General features: G+C 40.2%; 1 protein-coding gene across 1 annotated transcript in view; it reads left to right on the forward strand.

Annotated features, from left to right (window-relative positions):
• Window positions 1-6,538, forward strand: part of LOC134587314 (sulfotransferase 6B1-like) — a 41,253-nt gene extending 34,715 nt beyond the window's left edge. Inside the window, exons 6-7 of the mRNA XM_063443601.1 lie at window positions 5,731-5,887; window positions 6,280-6,538. Of these exons, the coding sequence (XP_063299671.1) occupies window positions 5,731-5,887; window positions 6,280-6,410 (288 nt within the window). The 3' untranslated portion in view covers window positions 6,411-6,538. The remainder of the gene's footprint in view (window positions 1-5,730; window positions 5,888-6,279) is intronic.
• Window positions 6,539-18,250: the final 11,712 nt, after the last annotated feature.

Consider the following 18,250-nt stretch of genomic DNA (forward strand, 5'->3'; position numbering starts at 1 on the left):
ACTAACACACATACAGATACACAGATGCACATGCAGATACACAGACACGCACACTAAAACACACATACAGACACACATGTAGATACACTATGTAACGGAACTCCCCGTACTCCGACCGAGTACCTTCCGTTGATGGACGCTTCCTAGCTTGCGCCGAGGACCACAAGCACCACACCGGACACCACAACCACCACAGACTCCACAACCGCCGGAGCTTAACTGGAGTCTCGTCGTCTTCTGTCCACCCTGGATCAGCTTCTGTCCTCCAGGACCATGTGGGGAAGACCTCTCTTCCAGGAGAGCGTATCAGGAACAAGCTCTTAAAAGAGCTAAGTGATTAAAGCTCAGGGGAGTATGCGGAGCATAGCAATCCCCAGTGTGCGTATAACTGTCCCCTCCAATCACGAGACAAGACTACGTGTTGAGGGTCAAGAAGAACTGACTCCAATGAGCGTTTATTCCTACTTATATACAACTTTCCCAGCAAGGTTACCACCCACGTGGACCTTGTGGGGCACTGTAACTGTAAATTTAACAACCAATAAAATAAAGGCACATGGATAAGCACACCCACTTTTTACAATGAAAATCCTCCCCTCTGCTTGGGAGATAATTGAGTTAATTACTGTATCAACTCAATTATCTCCAAGCTAAACAACATACTTTTATGCCATTTTTGTAACTTTGTGAGTTTACACGTGATATCAATAAACTTGTATTTTTATAACCAGCATAATTTGGGGATAAACATATCCAAAATTCACTTGAATCGGTTAAGTGGTTCAGGAGATAGGTGGAAGTCATATTTTGACCGAGGAGGGACAAAGCAGCTAGTTCCAACTGGTTTGGCAGTGTCCCTGGGACAACGCCCTGCTGGAGCACAATGGGACAGGGGGAGGGGAAGAGGCACACCTTCCCATGGATTCAAAGGGGCAGAAAAAGTGTCCCAAAAGTTTCAATATGTCCATACACTGTTTTTAAAGGCCAAGCACTATTTAAAATAAAAGTCAATAAGACCAATAGTGTTTTTAACTGGCAAAGTATCACAGGGACCATAGCACATGGCAGGAGGCTGGCAAGCAGGCCTCTCCAGGACCAAGTAGCGAGGGGCACCTCGTCACACACTAGTACACAGGTACACTCAATAACAGATACAATATACAGATACAAATACTGATACATACAGATACACAGAAACTCAGATACACAGGGGCATAGAAACATAGAAACATAGAAACATAGAATGTGACGGCAGATAAGAACCATTCGGCCCATCTAGTCTGCCCAGTTTTCTAAATACTTTCATTAGTCCCTGGCCTTATCTTATAGTTAGGATAGCCTTATGCCTATCCCACGCATGCTTAAACTCCTTTACTGTGTTAACCTCTACCACTTCGGCTGGAAGGCTATTCCATGCATCCACTACCCTCTCAGTAAAGTAATACTTCCTGATATTATTTTTAAACCTTTGTCCCTCTAATTTAAGACTATGTCCTCTTGTTGTGGTAGTTTTTCTTCTTTTAAATATAGTCTCCTCCTTTACTGTGTTGATTCCCTTTATGTATTTGAATGTTTCTATCATATCCCCCCTGTCTCGTCTTTCCTCCATGCTATACATGTTAAGATCCTTTAACACACTGACATACTTGCAGATACATAAACACACAGATACATGTACAGACATTCTTTTACTCCTTATCAGCTTTAGATATTTGGCTTGGTAGTTGTGGTCGCCTCTGAATTCCTCCTACACTGCCAAGATTACAGGGGCACTGAAAACACTTGCCACCTGATGGTTTCCCACATGGGCTGCACTGCTGGTAGTTTCGCAGCTGCATGCAGATACACACTGACACACATACAGATACACAGATGCACATGCAGATACACAGACACGCACACTAAAACACACATACAGACACACACACATGTAGATACACTAGTACACAGGTACACTCAATAACAGATACAATATACAGATACAAAATACTGACACATACAGATACACAGAAACTCAGATACACGGGGCACACACTGACATACTTGCAGATACATAAACACACAGATACATGTACAGACACTCTTATACTCCTTAATTGCTTTAGATATTTGGCTTGGTAGTTATATAAAACCATCTTTATTGCTGCACTCTGCTGCACTCTTACTATATAATTAGTTTATTATTACTGAAAGGAATATACGTCCTCCGCAACATTACTGCTCCACACTCTGACTGACTTAGGATGACTGCCATGCTCTCTGACCTGTGTGTCCACAGTGGCAGAGTCTCTAGTTAAAGTGAGAATGTGTAGTAAATTCCAGGTATAACAGACACACCAATAGATACACAGATACACATAGAGACACACTGATAAATACACAAACATACAGGTAGATACACATACAGACACACAGAAACACAGACAGATATCCTAATACACAAACACGTGCAAAATGTAATTTTCTTTTTTAGTCACCCTCCTGTTGGGTGCAGAAGGGTGGCTCTATGGGGTCCAGTCTGCTGGCTGAGGCTATTGGGAGTCAGATGCTCTTCCAGTCCACGTTCGCCTCTTCTCTATCCTCTGTCTCCTTTGAGGCTTGGTGTTATGTGGGAGGAAGTGACTGTTTCTCATATCCTCTAAGGCAGCCATTATTGAAGAGGACCAGTCGAATTGTTAAAGGATCAATGACATAAGCTACTTCTCACTAAAAAAAATTGTAAGTGGCACTGTCAGTGGCTAAGCACAGTAGTAACCTAAACAACCACCTTACCAGTCTCATGCAACGATCAAAAACACATCTCCCACCCAGGTATAACCAATCACTGTCTGCTGGTCTGTCTTCTTCAGTAGATGTAGACCAGTGTCTGAAAGAATCCTGATTGGAAATATATAGGATTTGTTTTTCTGCTTCATCTATTTTTACCCTTTGTTGGTCACTTTTCATTTGACCTCTGAATAAAATTAACATTTGGTGGCTGTCCCCTAACAATCAATAACCTTTTTTTTTTCCACCTTGTGATTGGATAATAGATACAGCCCAAATGCTTGGCCAGACCTCTTGTCCATCATGGCAAACTTAGCTGCTTATTTGCACCCCCATTCCTTCTATCCATACCATCCTAATATTTTTGGCACCATGGAAGGAACTCCAACTCATGGAATAAACAAAATGGTTCAATCATTGCAGTTTCATTCATTTCACGATTCATCCATATGGTGTTACAGAGTTTGAATGCGTCAGCCAAAATTCGGACTAATCTAGATTCAGATGAAACCGAATGCAGAAGTATAGTAACAAATAATGCCCAAGTATACCTTATCTTCTACTAATTTGGTATCGTTCAACGATTTGCAGGGTTGCTTCTGCCGAGTACCTCTTTTATTTCTTGGCTTCCTTGGCTATTTTTGAAACATCCTGTAGCACTTTGCGAAGTTAAAGTATTCAGTGCTGCTAGGAGTGCTCAGATTTCCATCTTAAAATACTCTGAAAAGCATTCAAAGGTGAGATATAGATAGTGATTATCTCCTTTAACCCACACCATTAGCCCAGACTACATAAATGGGTTAAACAGAACTGACTTTATTGCAGCTGTGCAGAGGTATTTATAGCAACAGAGGGCCGTTTGCATGCCATATGATAATTAAAAGTACATACAGTTATTATTATTATTTATATAGTGCCAACAAATTCCGCAGCGCTTTACAATGGGTGGACTAACAAACATAATTGTAGCCAGGCAAGTTGGACGCACAGGAACAGAGGGGTTGAAGGCCCTGCTCAATGAGCTTACATGCTAGAGGGAGTGGGGTAAAGTGACACAAAAGGTAAGGATAACATTAGAGACGTACTGACAGTTGCAGGAGAGGAATCGGTTGGGAGCTATTAACAGTTTAATTGATACACTTTTGTGAAGACGTGAGCTTAATGATTTTTTTGAAGGAGTGGTGACTAGGTGGACGTCTAACAGGGAAAGGAGTTCCACAATAACAGTGCAGCCCTAGAGAAGTCTTAAAGGCGAGCATCAGAGGTGGGAGTACGAACAGAAGATAGACATAGGTCTTCAGCAGAGCGTAGAGGCCTAGATAGGACATACTTGTGTATTAGGGAGGATAGCTAGGTGGGAGCAGCGTTATGTAGAGATTTGAAAGCAAGAACCAAAATTTTTAATTGAGCCCTATATCTTATGGGAAGCCAATGAAGGGGGTGAGGCGTGGGAGGTTTGGGCGGTCAGGAAGATGAACCTCGCCGCCGCGTTCATTATAGACTGTGATGGCGCAAGTTGGGAGCACGTAAGACCACTGAGACTACAGTTCCCCATCAAGTCTTCTTTCCATAATTCTTTGTTTTTCTTGCTGAAAACAACCCTCTGACTCACCAAAACAAACAAATGCTCAACTTAATTTTTTCCATATAATTCAAAAGACCTAAAACAACAAAGGCCCCTTGTAACTTTCCCACCGAAGCAATTGGGAACCCCTACACTAAGGGTTGATCTGAACGAAATGCCCTCATTTGCTATTGCACACAAACATATATTCCTGACCCTATAGTGTTAAAGACACATGTAGGGTCCCTGGCCCCCCTTGACCCATTTAAATAATATGAAAAGTTACCTTAATTCCAGAGCCACGAGGGTCAGCTGGCACTGGCCTTTGCCTGTGATCTGCCTCCTTGGCTGACATAATCAGAATTGCTGATCTCATCCAAATACAATACTTTCAGATAGGAAAGCATTGGATTGTCTGAGATCGCCCATTCTGATGATCTCAGCCAAGGAGGCAGGGTGAGGGCGGCGCCAAACGCCACCCTAGCCAATCAGAATCTCCTCATAGAGATGCAGTGAATCAATGCATCTCCATGCATATAATGGAGACGCTAAAAGGCAATGCTGAAGCATCTCTAGTGGCTGTCTGAGGAGTGGCCACTTGAGGTGTCCCTAGGCAGCAATGTAGACACTGCCTTTTCTCTGAAGTGTTCACAACAAAAAGCCTGCAGGGACAGGCTAAAGACACGCGAACAACTACAATAATTTATTAAAGATGTTATAGTGTCAAAAATATCTCCCCTTTGTCTTATCGTTTACCTCCTCTCTTTCACTTGTTTTAGGATGTCAAAGCAGGGCTTCAAGCCATCTTATTCAGAGAGCTGAGAATCATAATTGCCTGCACTCATACCATGACATCAGATTTTCTATTCTTCTACCTTTCAATACCCTCATCTTCTATAAAAAGCATTTAAAGATTGTGGCATGTGCCTTGGGTTCACCAATGTCATCACACTTGATGACTGCAAAGGGGGCAAGGCGATATGCTGCCAGGGGCTGCTGTTGGCACTGGAATAAATGTAAATTTATGTTTAGTTTAGTAATGTTTTGGAATGCAATACATATAAATAATTTATAGAAAAGTGTATTGATAGAGAACAGTGTTCCTTTAATGATGGTACATATGTATATGTCTATGTGAATATGTGTATGTGATAAGAAGCATGATTGCTTATCGCTACAATAATGTGATGTATTGAATTTTGCATAAATATTTTTCAAGCAGCTCCTGAAACCATTTTGCTCCGTCAAATACTGTCCTTCTAAAATGGCTGGCTGATTACCATTGTATAATAATGGATAGTATTTAGGGCCATTAAAATTATAAAAGATTTGTTTGTTTGGAAAACTTTTTCCCTCAGATGAGTTTATATATACACATTTTGGTTTGTTTTGTTTAATAGGATTTTAAATCAGAACTTCTGAAAATATCTGATTTCCTAGGACTGTCATTGACAGAAGAACAAGTTGCTTTGGTTGAAAGTAAAACCACATTTAAATCAATGAAAGAAAATTCTTCCAATACACATGGTAAACTTGGAGATGTTTTCTTTCGAAAAGGTAAGCAATAAAATAAACAATATTAGAAGTAGAGTATATTGATGTATAGCATGAATATAAGTAAAATGATTCTCATGTGTAGTAAAGTTTTATAAATATATATTTACACATAAATAACATTAAAAAACAACAAAAAGTGTTTTCAGAATTCATTAGTGATAGGCAATGGACATGATAAATCTCTACAGTGTTCTTTGTTTAGCCTTGTTTATACTCAGTTTTTCCATTTGCAATATGCTTGTTCCAGTATATGAATGTATTTCGATTTAAGTTCAGCTGTACCTTAAAATACATTAATGTAATCCATATAAAACACTATGAAAATAATGAGAATAAAATTGGTCGGCAGAAACGACGTTTTCATTGCTTACATCTTGTTCTCTTTTTTTAAGGAGAAATAGCGGACTGGAAAAACTATTTCACTGAAGAGCAGAGCAAAGAATTAGATGCCAAGTTTGAAGAGACGCTCGCAGGAACAAAACTGGGAGAGAAGATGAATTACAATAAATACTGTACTTTTTAGAATGTAAAAAAGTAGTATGGCAACCTATTGCTTAGAGTTTTAATGAAGAACTGCAATATGGTAGTTTTCCATTTCATATATTTGCTTTTCACTCACTTTTTATATGACCAATAAATCAATTATTCTAATCTAGGCCTCAAATTAATATTTGTTTTTGATAGGATTTTTAGAGGATTCAATATTTTAGGATACATTTTTTTAAATTATTTCATATTGTGAAAAATATTTTAATATTTAGATTTATTTTTCACATGGATATATTTTTTTTAAAATAGGACATATTTTTGATTTAATTTTATTTTAAATATAAAATCATTTGAAAAGATTATCCAAAAAAAATAATTAGGGCCTGAATATTTTCCTCACAACATTAATAAACCATTCACTCTTATTCCCCTCTTCTGTTCCCACTCCACCCCCCACGCCCCACCATGATCTCTCTTCCTATATCATGCTTTCTCCTTCCTCTTTTTGATCTGTCTTCCAGTGGAATTGGAGGGTGTCAACATCCCGAGTGTGACATGGTAGAGAGTGTCATCTTTGCTTTGTCCAGTTGCTACCTTCCAAGCAAGATATCGCAAACATGTGCGGTAAGCTGGAGGCATCATTCCAATCCAAGTTGGAACATATTAGCACAGATCTCCGCCATGATGCCAGAGGGAGGCGAAATAACCTCAAAATTAAGGGTCTCTCTGAGAACGATACTGAGAACCTGATGTACTAAGGGAGCTTTTCAATCTTATGGGGAAACCAGCTGACTCCGTGATGCTGTTTGACAGAGCGCACAGGGCACTTCGCCCCTGAGGGGCACTGCTGGATAGTCCCAAGGATGCGATATGTCGCCTGCATTACTTTTCACAAAAGGTTGACATCCTCAAGGCACTGAGGCAGTCCACACAACTACTGCTTTACCATGAAACTTCCATCTCTGTGTATCCAGATCTATCATGGATGACCTTACAAGCTAGGAGAGCCCTCAGACAGATTATTGACAACCTGTATGCACAAAACCTGCGATACAGATGGGGGTTTCTTTCGCATTTAGAGTCACATACCAAGGAACTGTACACACTTTCCACGATGTACCGGTATTCATCCAAGCATTGGACTTACCGCATACACCAATAACAGACTGGTATGGCCTCCCGCTGCCGGCACCACAACCTCATCTACCACAATGCCAACAAATGTTGAAGAGAAGGAGATCCGAAAAAGCAGAAGCAGCGACCCGCCCAGCTACACGGAGAGGAAGAACAGCGCTACAATAAGTGAACTCTAAACCCTTCACAAAGCAATCAGTTGACTAGGTTTAAGGACTTTGCAGAAGATGTATTATTTATTTATAAAATATTTTACCAGGAAGATGTATACAATGCATAGACCCACCTCTAGACCTCACAGAAAATTATACAACGAAACAGAGAAGGTATTTGGAGCTTTGGGGAGGCAGCGCTCCACCTGGTGGGATGCTGCATCACCGATGATACCTAATCAGTGTTTATGTGGTTAAGCACATTCCAAACCCTGAGACCTGTGTCACCCAGAGCCATTTACTACGGCTCTGTTACTTAAACTATACATCATTTATGTCAGATATCCTCTCTATAGGCCCAGTGACCCCCCACTCCCCAACCCAAAGGAATGCTAAAACACCACAGGTTTTGGTCGGACATAACATTCACTGACAACTAGCACTGCCACGGTAATGCCTAAGTGGGACAGGGAATACCAGATCCGAGACTTTGGTCAGGAAAAGGGGGACACTACATAAAGCTTAGATAATGAAGAAAAAAAATAGACATGTGCAATTTGTTTCGGTCCAAATTGCCGAAGTGCCAAAGTCCTGAATTGCGGAAGTGCTGAACCGAATTGCCGAAGTCCCAAACCGAATGACCAAAGTGCCGAATTTCAGAAGTGCCAAAGTGCTTCGGATTTCTGAAAAGTGGCAAAACAAGAGAGGGAGGGAAATTACGTGGATGACAGGGGTAGAGTTAGGGTTAAGGGTAGGGTTAGGGTTAAGGTAGAGTTAGGGAGCCCTACACATTTTCCGAACTGCCACATTTTTTTTCTTACCTGAATTTATGAACCAAATTACACCCTTAGAAAAAATATATACTTTTTTTTTTTGAATATTTTTATTGTTTTCACAATATAAACGCAGATATCAAACTGAGTCGTAGTAAAGCAAATAGTTGCCCGCGCAGGGGCATAAGCATCAGTAAATAAAGGTGCATACACATTGTCGCTTACGTAGAAGCGGATTTATCATAACTGGTATAACAGAACATATTGGTTCATATTATCAACTGATTCATGTACTTAATTTGGATTAGCGCTTCATGAGCTGATTGTGTACTCTATGCAGTTAATCTAACTTATAAGATCCATGCAAACATTATAGATCCTTACGTAAGTGAACGTTCCAGGGTATTCCTGTGCACTGTTAAACTAAAGGCTGCATGGTCCGACGTATAGCGCAGGTAATCAACTGAGCCTACACTCTGTATAATCGTTAGAAGCATATTTAATTTTTGGCCGAGGCGTGAGGATATAATTATCTATGTATTAACCATGCTATTTAATATGTAAAAAACATAAGCACCATTTAGGTTAAACAGTATGCTCCTCTATTGGCTACATATCTAGTTAATTTAATTAGTGTTGCTCTGGCTGGGCCTCATCAAAGACTCAGTAAACAAAGATAAACTAATGAAGGAATTAAATAAAGGTAGGTCTCAATTTGCGTCCGAGAATTATCGTATAGCGCGTATTAACTATATGCTCCCTATAGAAGCTCAGGTAACCGTTGAAACGTGTAATACTGTAATCATACATGACAGAAGCACGGTATTAGTCTAGCATCTTGAGGCATCAGTAAATCCCAGCTATTAACATGTTTGCAGCAGTTAGGCACGGACAACGTAAGCACGCCATAAAATGGGAGTGCAATCACTTATGTAGTTATGGAGGCAGTTTATATGCTTAAGTAGCCAGCTATCGTTCCCTGAGTTCTTAAAGGACCTGTACAATGATGCTAACCGTTTAAAAATTAAATGCTTGCGTGGAAATAATAATATAAAGAAAGATACATAAATTTAAAAATGTAAATAGCTAATGACGTGTAGTTACAAGTGTACGTGCGTCTTCCTATTGGGATATGTTAGCATTGTAGCTTACATCCTGTTGTACATCTGTCTGGCTATCTAGTCAACAAGAATAAATGGCCTTTAGCGGGGGCCCATAGGAGCTTTTGAAATGTGAACAGCTAATGACGTGCAGCTACACGTGGACGTGCGTCTTCCTATTGGGACATGTTAACATTGTAATTTACATCATGTTGAAATAAGCAAAAAACAGGGAAAAACTAAAATTACATAGAGAACGGTTTCTCAAACATATTATCTAAATACTGTCCCTATATCCTTATCTGTCTTTCGTTGCGTTATTTATTCCTTGTTTGGGACAGAGCTCAGGCAAAGTAAATAATAATAAAAAAGTCCTTCCGCTGGAGGTGGCATAGCCGTGCCTGGTTCGGTACGGTGCATCTGTGCAGGCCGCATCCCACTTTGGCCTCTGGTGCGCTCTTGCCAAGGGTGCTCCTACGTGTCCAGTCGGTCGGTCTTTGCACGGTCTCCCTAGCACCTCCGGTGCATCCGTCCCCCCCATTTCTCCATCCAGGCCTGCTCTGGCCGTGCAGCCAGGTACACCGCAGTGCTGTGGGCACTCAGGGATGTCAGCAGTCCGGCAGACTCCCACCCCTGAAAAGTCCTCGGCCCCTTATCCCCTGCACCTCCCCAACTACTGCAGTACCCCGTCGGAGCTCCAGCCCCATGGTGCCTCACCCTCCTCCGGTCACACGCTTGTCACCAGTGCTCGCCTCCCCGGCTACCGGTCTGCCGGGGGTCCAGCGCGCCCCTGCGACACAGGGCTCACAAAGTTGGGGGCATCCTTCCCTGGACCACCACCAAATCCTGGGGTAAGGGCCGGCTCCAAGCCGTCCATTCTGCCGCCTGGATGGGTCTATCTGTGGGATCCGTCGCCCCGGAGGCCCAGGCGACCCTGCGTACCTCCCTGCGGCTAGCACATTCTGCGGCCATCTTGGCTCTTCATAAGGAAGGATTCCCCATAATGTAGGCCCCTCTCCTCCAGGCTCCGGAGATGTGACCTATGGGCCGGGATCACCCCCGCCGGCCCGAAGGTGGGGGGGGGAGCGGGGCCGGGTCCCCCTCTCTCCCTCTGCCATGTTGTTTCTCGTCGCCACATGTGCATGGGCCCCGTGGGCTCAACCTGCAAGTCGGGCAGATTTTCAATCATGATCCAGCTGAGGCTCACGTGATGTGTTCCCGTTCCATCTCTCACTCGATGCCCGTATTTGTCTCGGGTCCAGGTGGGCTTTTAAAGCATTATTTTTTTATATTTAGGCTGCTCGTTGCCGGAGCTAGCTCGGATGGCTGCCGCTCAGCACGGCGGCCCGGCCCCGCCCCCTATACTTATTTTTAATTCTCTACTAGCACACCCTTTTAATTACCTAGTGCACAGGTGACTATGGGTCAAATTAGAGTTACTCCTTTGAGTTGTGTTATATACACTATACTATACAAGCCCACTAAACACCATCCATATGGAGATGTTAACACGCTAATCTACACTTTATAGAGAAGTAGTGCACATTGACTCCCTGACATTGACTCCCTGCCCATCTGACTTATCATAACTAGCATAAATTAGATTTGTGTTCTCCGGTGCATTCATGTCTTTGGCCCGCTTCATACAGTCTAGCAATACTCCAAAACATTTTGCACTAAGCAATGTGGTATCCAACGGATCCATAAAACTGCTAGTGACACTGATGCTGGATACACAGCCGACTTTAATGGACACTTTCCAATACTCTCAATTGACTCATTTCATCGGATGAGCTCAGATGAAACTCTTCTACAACCCTCTTACCCTCCCTTGAAGAGACGTCAAAAACAAACTTCTCTCTACATTTTACAAACTACTTCAACAAGACCGTATGGACTCACTCCCAATGTTTACAACGACTTGGGGAGCAGACTTAAAGGTCACCATGACAACCTCAGATTGGACAAAAATCCTAATAAGGGCACACACAACCACCACCAGCAGCTCTATTCAAGAGAGTAACTACAAAAAAATAACTATGTGTCACTACACATTGGAAATGTTACACAAATTATATACAAATCTGACTAATGCTGGAGATGTGCACAGGCACCAGCCATATTAGGTGGTCATGCCTCACAATACGGGACTTCTGGAAGAGAATAACGACCACAATAAAAATCGATCACAGATATCCCACTCCCTTTTACATCAGAGACTATGCTATTTCCCCGTCTTCCCTCTATAATCCCCAAAGCATAGCTCATACTTATATCCCATCTCCTGATGGCAGCAATCCTACTAATTATAACCAAATGGAAACATAACCTAGCCCCTACTATTAGGAAATGGATACAGAGGGTTGAGGATATATGAGTATTGGAAGAACTACAGTACTCACTCACGCACAAATGCACTCTATGTACACTGATATGGGAACTCTGGCTACAATTTATGGAAAAGGATACACGCTGACTTAAGATATAACACCAATAGGTAACAGCAAGAGATAAACAGCTGACGAGTCACAACGGAGAGTCCCTGATGTAGACACCAGTGCGGGCCCCCACATATTTGATGGGAACCAAATTCCGGAGGGAAGCAATGACCATATATTACACTGAGAACATAATTTCTTATGTTATTACCCAACGAGATACGTAAAGGGAATGAACCCAAGAGACCCAAGTACCACACAGTTTCCATTCAATCTGGTTTAGTCAAAAATATACTTGTTAATACTAGACATGGATATAGACAGTTCAGATAGAGCATTTGTCTTGAACCTTTTTAAAATATTAGAGAAAATTTTGCCCAATAGTGAGAAACGGATAAGGTACGACTCATGGTCCAACACTGGTATCATATGATATATAAGGCTTAATCATAACAGATATGACCGTAGAAAGTAGGAATAAACAGACTTTGTTAATATCGAACTCTGGATCTCGAACTAAGGCGATACCAATGCACACATAGCCTTCTCGAATGGTCATTTGAGCCAGGCACAATTGTCATTGTAGCATTATGGTTAATTTGAACTAGGACATATTTGAATTTTCTATGCCCATTATGTATGTATGTACACTGAATTGTTATTAATATAAGTTATGATAATAGAGCAAGGTTTAAAGTCAAAGCTTAGTGTGTAAATGTAAATTAGTGTACTTTTGTATGCAATAAATATTTTCAATAAAAATTATACTTAAACAAAAAAATAACTGTAAAAGCACTCAAATAGTGCCAGCTTTGCTGGGAAAATAACTGATAAAAATGTCCATACAAGCTCAAAATGGGTTGCCTCCTACATAGAGAAGTCCATGTCATTTCTAAAATCTTTCTTGGTAGAAGGAACACCCCTATTTATTAAAGGAACACTATAGTCAACTAAATTACTTTGGCTAAATAAAGCAGTTTTAGTGTATAGATCATTCCCCTGCAATTTCACTGCTCAATTCACTGTCATTTAGGAGTTAAATCACTTTGTTTCTGTTTATGCAGCCCTAGCCACACCTCCCCTGGCTATGATTGACAGAGCCTGCATGAAAAAAAAAAAACTGGTTTCACTTTTAAACAGATGTAATTTACCTTAAATAATTGTATCTCAATCTTTAAATTGAACTTTAATCACATACAGGAGGCTATTGCAGGGTCTAGCAAGCTATTAACATAGCAGGGGATAAGAAAATCTTAATTAAATAGAACTTGCAATAAAGAAAGCCTAAATAGGGCTCTCTTTACAGGAAGTGTTTATGAAAGGCTGTGCAAGTCACATGCAGGGAGGTGTGACTAGGGTTCATAAACACAGGGATTTAACTCCTAAATGGCAGAGGATTGAGCAGTGAGGCTGCAGAGGCATGTTCTATACACCAAAACTGCTTCATTAAGCTAAAGTTGTTCAGGTGACTATAGTGTCCCTTTAAATCAGCAATAAACACAAATCCATGACTTAGCCACAAACCAAATACTCCAAGGACATGTCCAAAGCTAGGGTTAAACTTCAAGTTATCCATAATTAGGGACATTGCCAAGTGGGAGAGGGAAAGGCCATCTTTCACACATCTCTTCTTTCAAAAGATTATAGGTGTGAAGTAATGAAGGGAGGACTTTTTTTAATCATTGTGTAAAGTAAAACTGACTGTGATGATACAGACCCCTAAAGCAACTTCTCCATACATGTATTGTACAAAAGAGATCGTTGTTGAGACCTAATTGACGATATCTCCCCCAGGATACTGATCTCAGTAAAGCAATCTCTTTGAAGAGAGTCGGGAAGGTTGGTAGTTGGGAAAAGGTAGAGGGTTATAACTAGGGCCTGGGTAGGATCAAAGTTCCTCAGGAGCTTTTTCAGCGATGTGTACACTAGTGGGTAGTTATAAGGGTATACGTCTTTACTATCTGCCATTGACTTGACCCCCAATATAGCAGATTTTATCACCACATTTCTTTAAGTCCAAATGCCTCAGTTAAGGCATCAAACTCACCATTGGTTATTTCAAGCACCAAAATAACTAGCTTAGTGGAGTGGTTTTGGTGTATAGTTTATACCCCTACAGTCTAAATGCTCAATCTTGTACCACTTAGGAGTTAAATCACTTTGTGTAGGCATCCCTAACCACACCTTCCCTACATGTGACTTACACAGACCCCCTACGCACTTTTTGTAATGAGAGATCTAATGTGTAAACTTTCTTTATTGTGCAGTCTGTAAAATGTAGAATTTCATATTGTGATGGTCACCCCTGGAGTAGTCAAGGTATTTACTGCCTAGATGCAATCTGGAAGGGCGCTGTGGAGTACCAATACGACATCCTAGTAGATTGCTATGAGGAGCAATTTCCTTAGAGCTCTGAAAAGAGCTAGTGATTAAAGCAGGTATAGCATTTCCCTACAACACGAGACAAGGCTGCGAGTTGAGGGTATGAAGGTCTGAAGGTTTATTGAACAACATGAGTTTTTATACAGTTTTTTCCCCACAAGATTGACGCCCAGGTGGACCTTGTGGGCAGGGCCGGTGCTTGGATTTTTAGGTACATAGGCGAAGATGCATTTTCCGCCCCCCCCCCCCAAAAAAAAAAACCATCTTCGCCTATGTGCCTCTTAACCAGCCCCTCTCCCCTCCCCGACCATTAATGGTCCCTTCCCTTCCCTGTCCCTTAGTGTTCTTTTCCCCTACCCCCTCTTTTCACTGTCTTTTGGTGTTTCTCTCCCATTCCCTCCCTGTCCCTTAGTGCACCCCACACCCCTTTAGTGGTCACACTCCCCTTCCTGGTGTGCCTCCTACCTCTATTGTTGCATTGCCGAGCGGAGCATATCCCCTAAAGGAGCTTCAGTTTGCTCTCTGTGAGCACCTCCTGTCAGTCTGGCCAGGTACAGGAAACAGAAGCTCCTGTACCGCGCTCCGCTCCACTACACACTGTACACACTGACAGTCACACAATCAGTGACAAACACACAGGCGTCACTGACAGACACAGACTCATTGATCTGACACACACTAATTCATTGACACTGACAGACCCACACTGATTGACACTCATTGACAGACACACTGATAGTCACACACAGACTCAATGACAAACATACTCTCACTGATTTGACAGACACACACTCATACACTGACAGACACACTCATACACTCTAAAAAGCACAACCTAAAAAAGTACAAAAAGGGAGACCAATAGTGCAGACTGAAAATAAAAAATCCGTGTATAAAAAGCTAAAAAACACACTCACAAACAAACGTAAAAAGTAGGCAGGGTATACTTGGTCCTCTTCAAATACTTCTTCGCTTCTCAGTGTAGAAACGGGTACTAGAATGGAGCACAAAGACGGACCATAGTGCAAAATGTATAATATAAAGAATACAGCTTTATTGGACACACTTACAAAATTATGGTAGTAAAAAGGCACTTCAAATCAAACATCGATGTCTTCCATCAAAGGAACGATTTTATCATCAGACAGTCCCAAAGACACCCGAGATGAAGAAATTGCACAGTAAAAACAATAAATAGTGAAATAAAGCTTGCCACCCTACGCGTTTCGTCTATTAAGACTTCGTCAGGGGCTTGTGGCATCAAAATATACATGATACATACATTACAATTCTTAAATACCCTGCCTTAAAAACAAAAACAGCCATTCCTGGAGGTTTCTTCAAACGGAGCCAGCTGTAGAAAATTTCTTCCATCCGATTTCCTCATTTTCGCTCTCGAAAAGGGCGCGTGCGTTCCAAGCCTCTTTTTCGTACACCCGGAAATCTCAGTTCGTCTCTGCGTGGAACGCAAATGCGTTCCACTCCGTCGAAAAACAGGAAGTAAGATTCTTCGTTCATGCGCAGATGTCTCTACCTGGAACGCAAATGCGTTCCACTCCACTGGTAATCAACAATTTCTTCCTTCAAGCGCAAATATAACTCAGTCTCTCTACATCCAGGAAACATAAAATAAAGAATGGAACGCATATGCGTTCCAAATACCGTGATGCTCAATTCTATAACTGTAAGGTGCAGATGTGCTCCAGACAAAAAATATAATCATAAAATCCATAAGAAAAAACACATAAAGCACTAAAAACACATCAGACATATCCAATTCTCAGAAAATAATATCAAAGGAAAAAATAAAAAATAGGTATAAAATTTAGAAAAAGATATTCTTTTACAGAAAACATGCCATGTCGAAATCTACATTCATACCTTCTGGTTGCATAGTTTTTAAGGTATGGATCCAAAAGCCTTCTCTTTGTCTTAATTTTAAAACTAAATCCCCACCTCTCCCATCTAGAGACACCTTTTCAATCCCAATACATGAAAAATTATTTAAATTAAAATTCTGACATCTGTTGCAGTGAACGGGGACTGAGTGAGTAAGCAATTGATTTTTAATATTATTAAAATGCTCTAAAAATCTTTTTTTCACTGATCTGCCTGTTCGTCCAACATACTGGATACCGCAACCACATGTTAGTAGATAAACCACATGTGTGGAATTACATGTGATATAGTCTTTGATTTTAAAATTCTTTTTCGTCTGTGTACTAGAAAAATATTGGGTTTTAAAAATTCTGTGATTACAGCTCTTACATGAACCACACGTGAAAAAGCCTGCAGGTTTTTTAGCTTCTTGCTTATCTCCTTTTCTAAAAGTGCTTGGTGCCAACACGTTTTTAAAACTTTTCCCTTTTCTGAAAATAATTTGTGGGACAGGAGGGAGTTCTGTTCTTAAAAAATCATCCTCTAATAAAAGTGGCCAATGTTTTGTTAAAATTTTCTTAATTTTTTTAGCATGTGTGTTGTATTGGGTATTAAAAGAGAAGGCAAATTTGTTATTAATCGATGAGATTTGTTTCTCCTTATTTCTTAACCCCTTAACGCCGTTACGGCGTTCTATGCCGTCGCGGCTTTAAAGGGCTTTAAAGCCGTTGCGGCGGCATAGAACGCCGTAACGGCTGAAGCCCCCAGGAGGTAAGCTATACTTACCTCCGCCGCGATCCTCTTCTGGGGGTCTGCCTGAGAGCCCAGGCAGCCCCCCTCCGGCAAATGAGGCCCCCGGGGGCCATGTGATCGCTCTCAAAGAGCGATCACATGGCCCCCTATAGCTGGCTATGGATCTGCCAGCAGGGGGACTGTCTAAAATAAGAGAGTCCCCCTGCTGGTAGGTAGTGTAAAAAAAAAAATTAAATACACATGTTAAAATAAAATACAAGTATTTATATATATATAATATATGTATATATATATTATATATATATATACATATTATATATATGTAATGTCATACGTAATGTATTTTAATATTAATATTAGTATATATATTAGTATTAAAATACACTTAGAATGACGTTACATATAATGTATATATATATTATATATATAATAGATCTACATATATATAATATATATATACGTATAATTACAATAATAAATAAATACAATAATAAAATAAATAAATAAAATATTGAAACAAAATTTAAAATAAATTATATATTCATATGTAATTTCATTCTAACTGTATTTTGTTATTAATATATATATATTGAAAACAGAATACACTTAGAATGACATTCTATATATATCTATCTATATATAAAATACAAATAACCGCAAATATATATAGATAGATAAATACATATAATTACATGAAAGATTACATTAGTATACACGTAGAATTTAAATACCTATAAATGCATATATATTAAAATTCTACGTGTATATTTAAGTAATTTTTTAACATAATTATGTCATTTAATTAATTAAAATTTGATTGACATGCCTGACAACACAGGGAGAAAGTGCAGAGAATTTAATTCGCAAGCACTATATTTGACCCTGTAACTCTCCAAGACACCATAAAACCTGTATATAGGGGGTACTGTTTTACTCGGGAGACTTCGCTGAACTCAAATATTAGTGTTTAAAACTGGTAAATTGTATTACAATGATGATATTTTAAGTAAAAGTGATGTTTTTTGCATTTTTTTACAAACAAACGGCACTTTTATGGACTATATTATTGTTGTAATATGTTTTACTGTTTTAAAACACTAATATTTGTGTTTAGTGAAATCTCCCGAGAATAACAGTACCCCCCATGTACAGGTTTTATGTTTTTTTGGAAAGTTAGAGAGTCACATATAAGGCTCGCATTTCATTTTTTTGACATTGAAATTTGCCAGATTGGTTATGTTGCCTTTGAGACCGTATGGTAGCC

Source organism: Pelobates fuscus, chromosome 2, assembly GCF_036172605.1.
Source record: "Pelobates fuscus isolate aPelFus1 chromosome 2, aPelFus1.pri, whole genome shotgun sequence".
Lineage (NCBI taxonomy): Eukaryota > Metazoa > Chordata > Amphibia > Anura > Pelobatidae > Pelobates > Pelobates fuscus.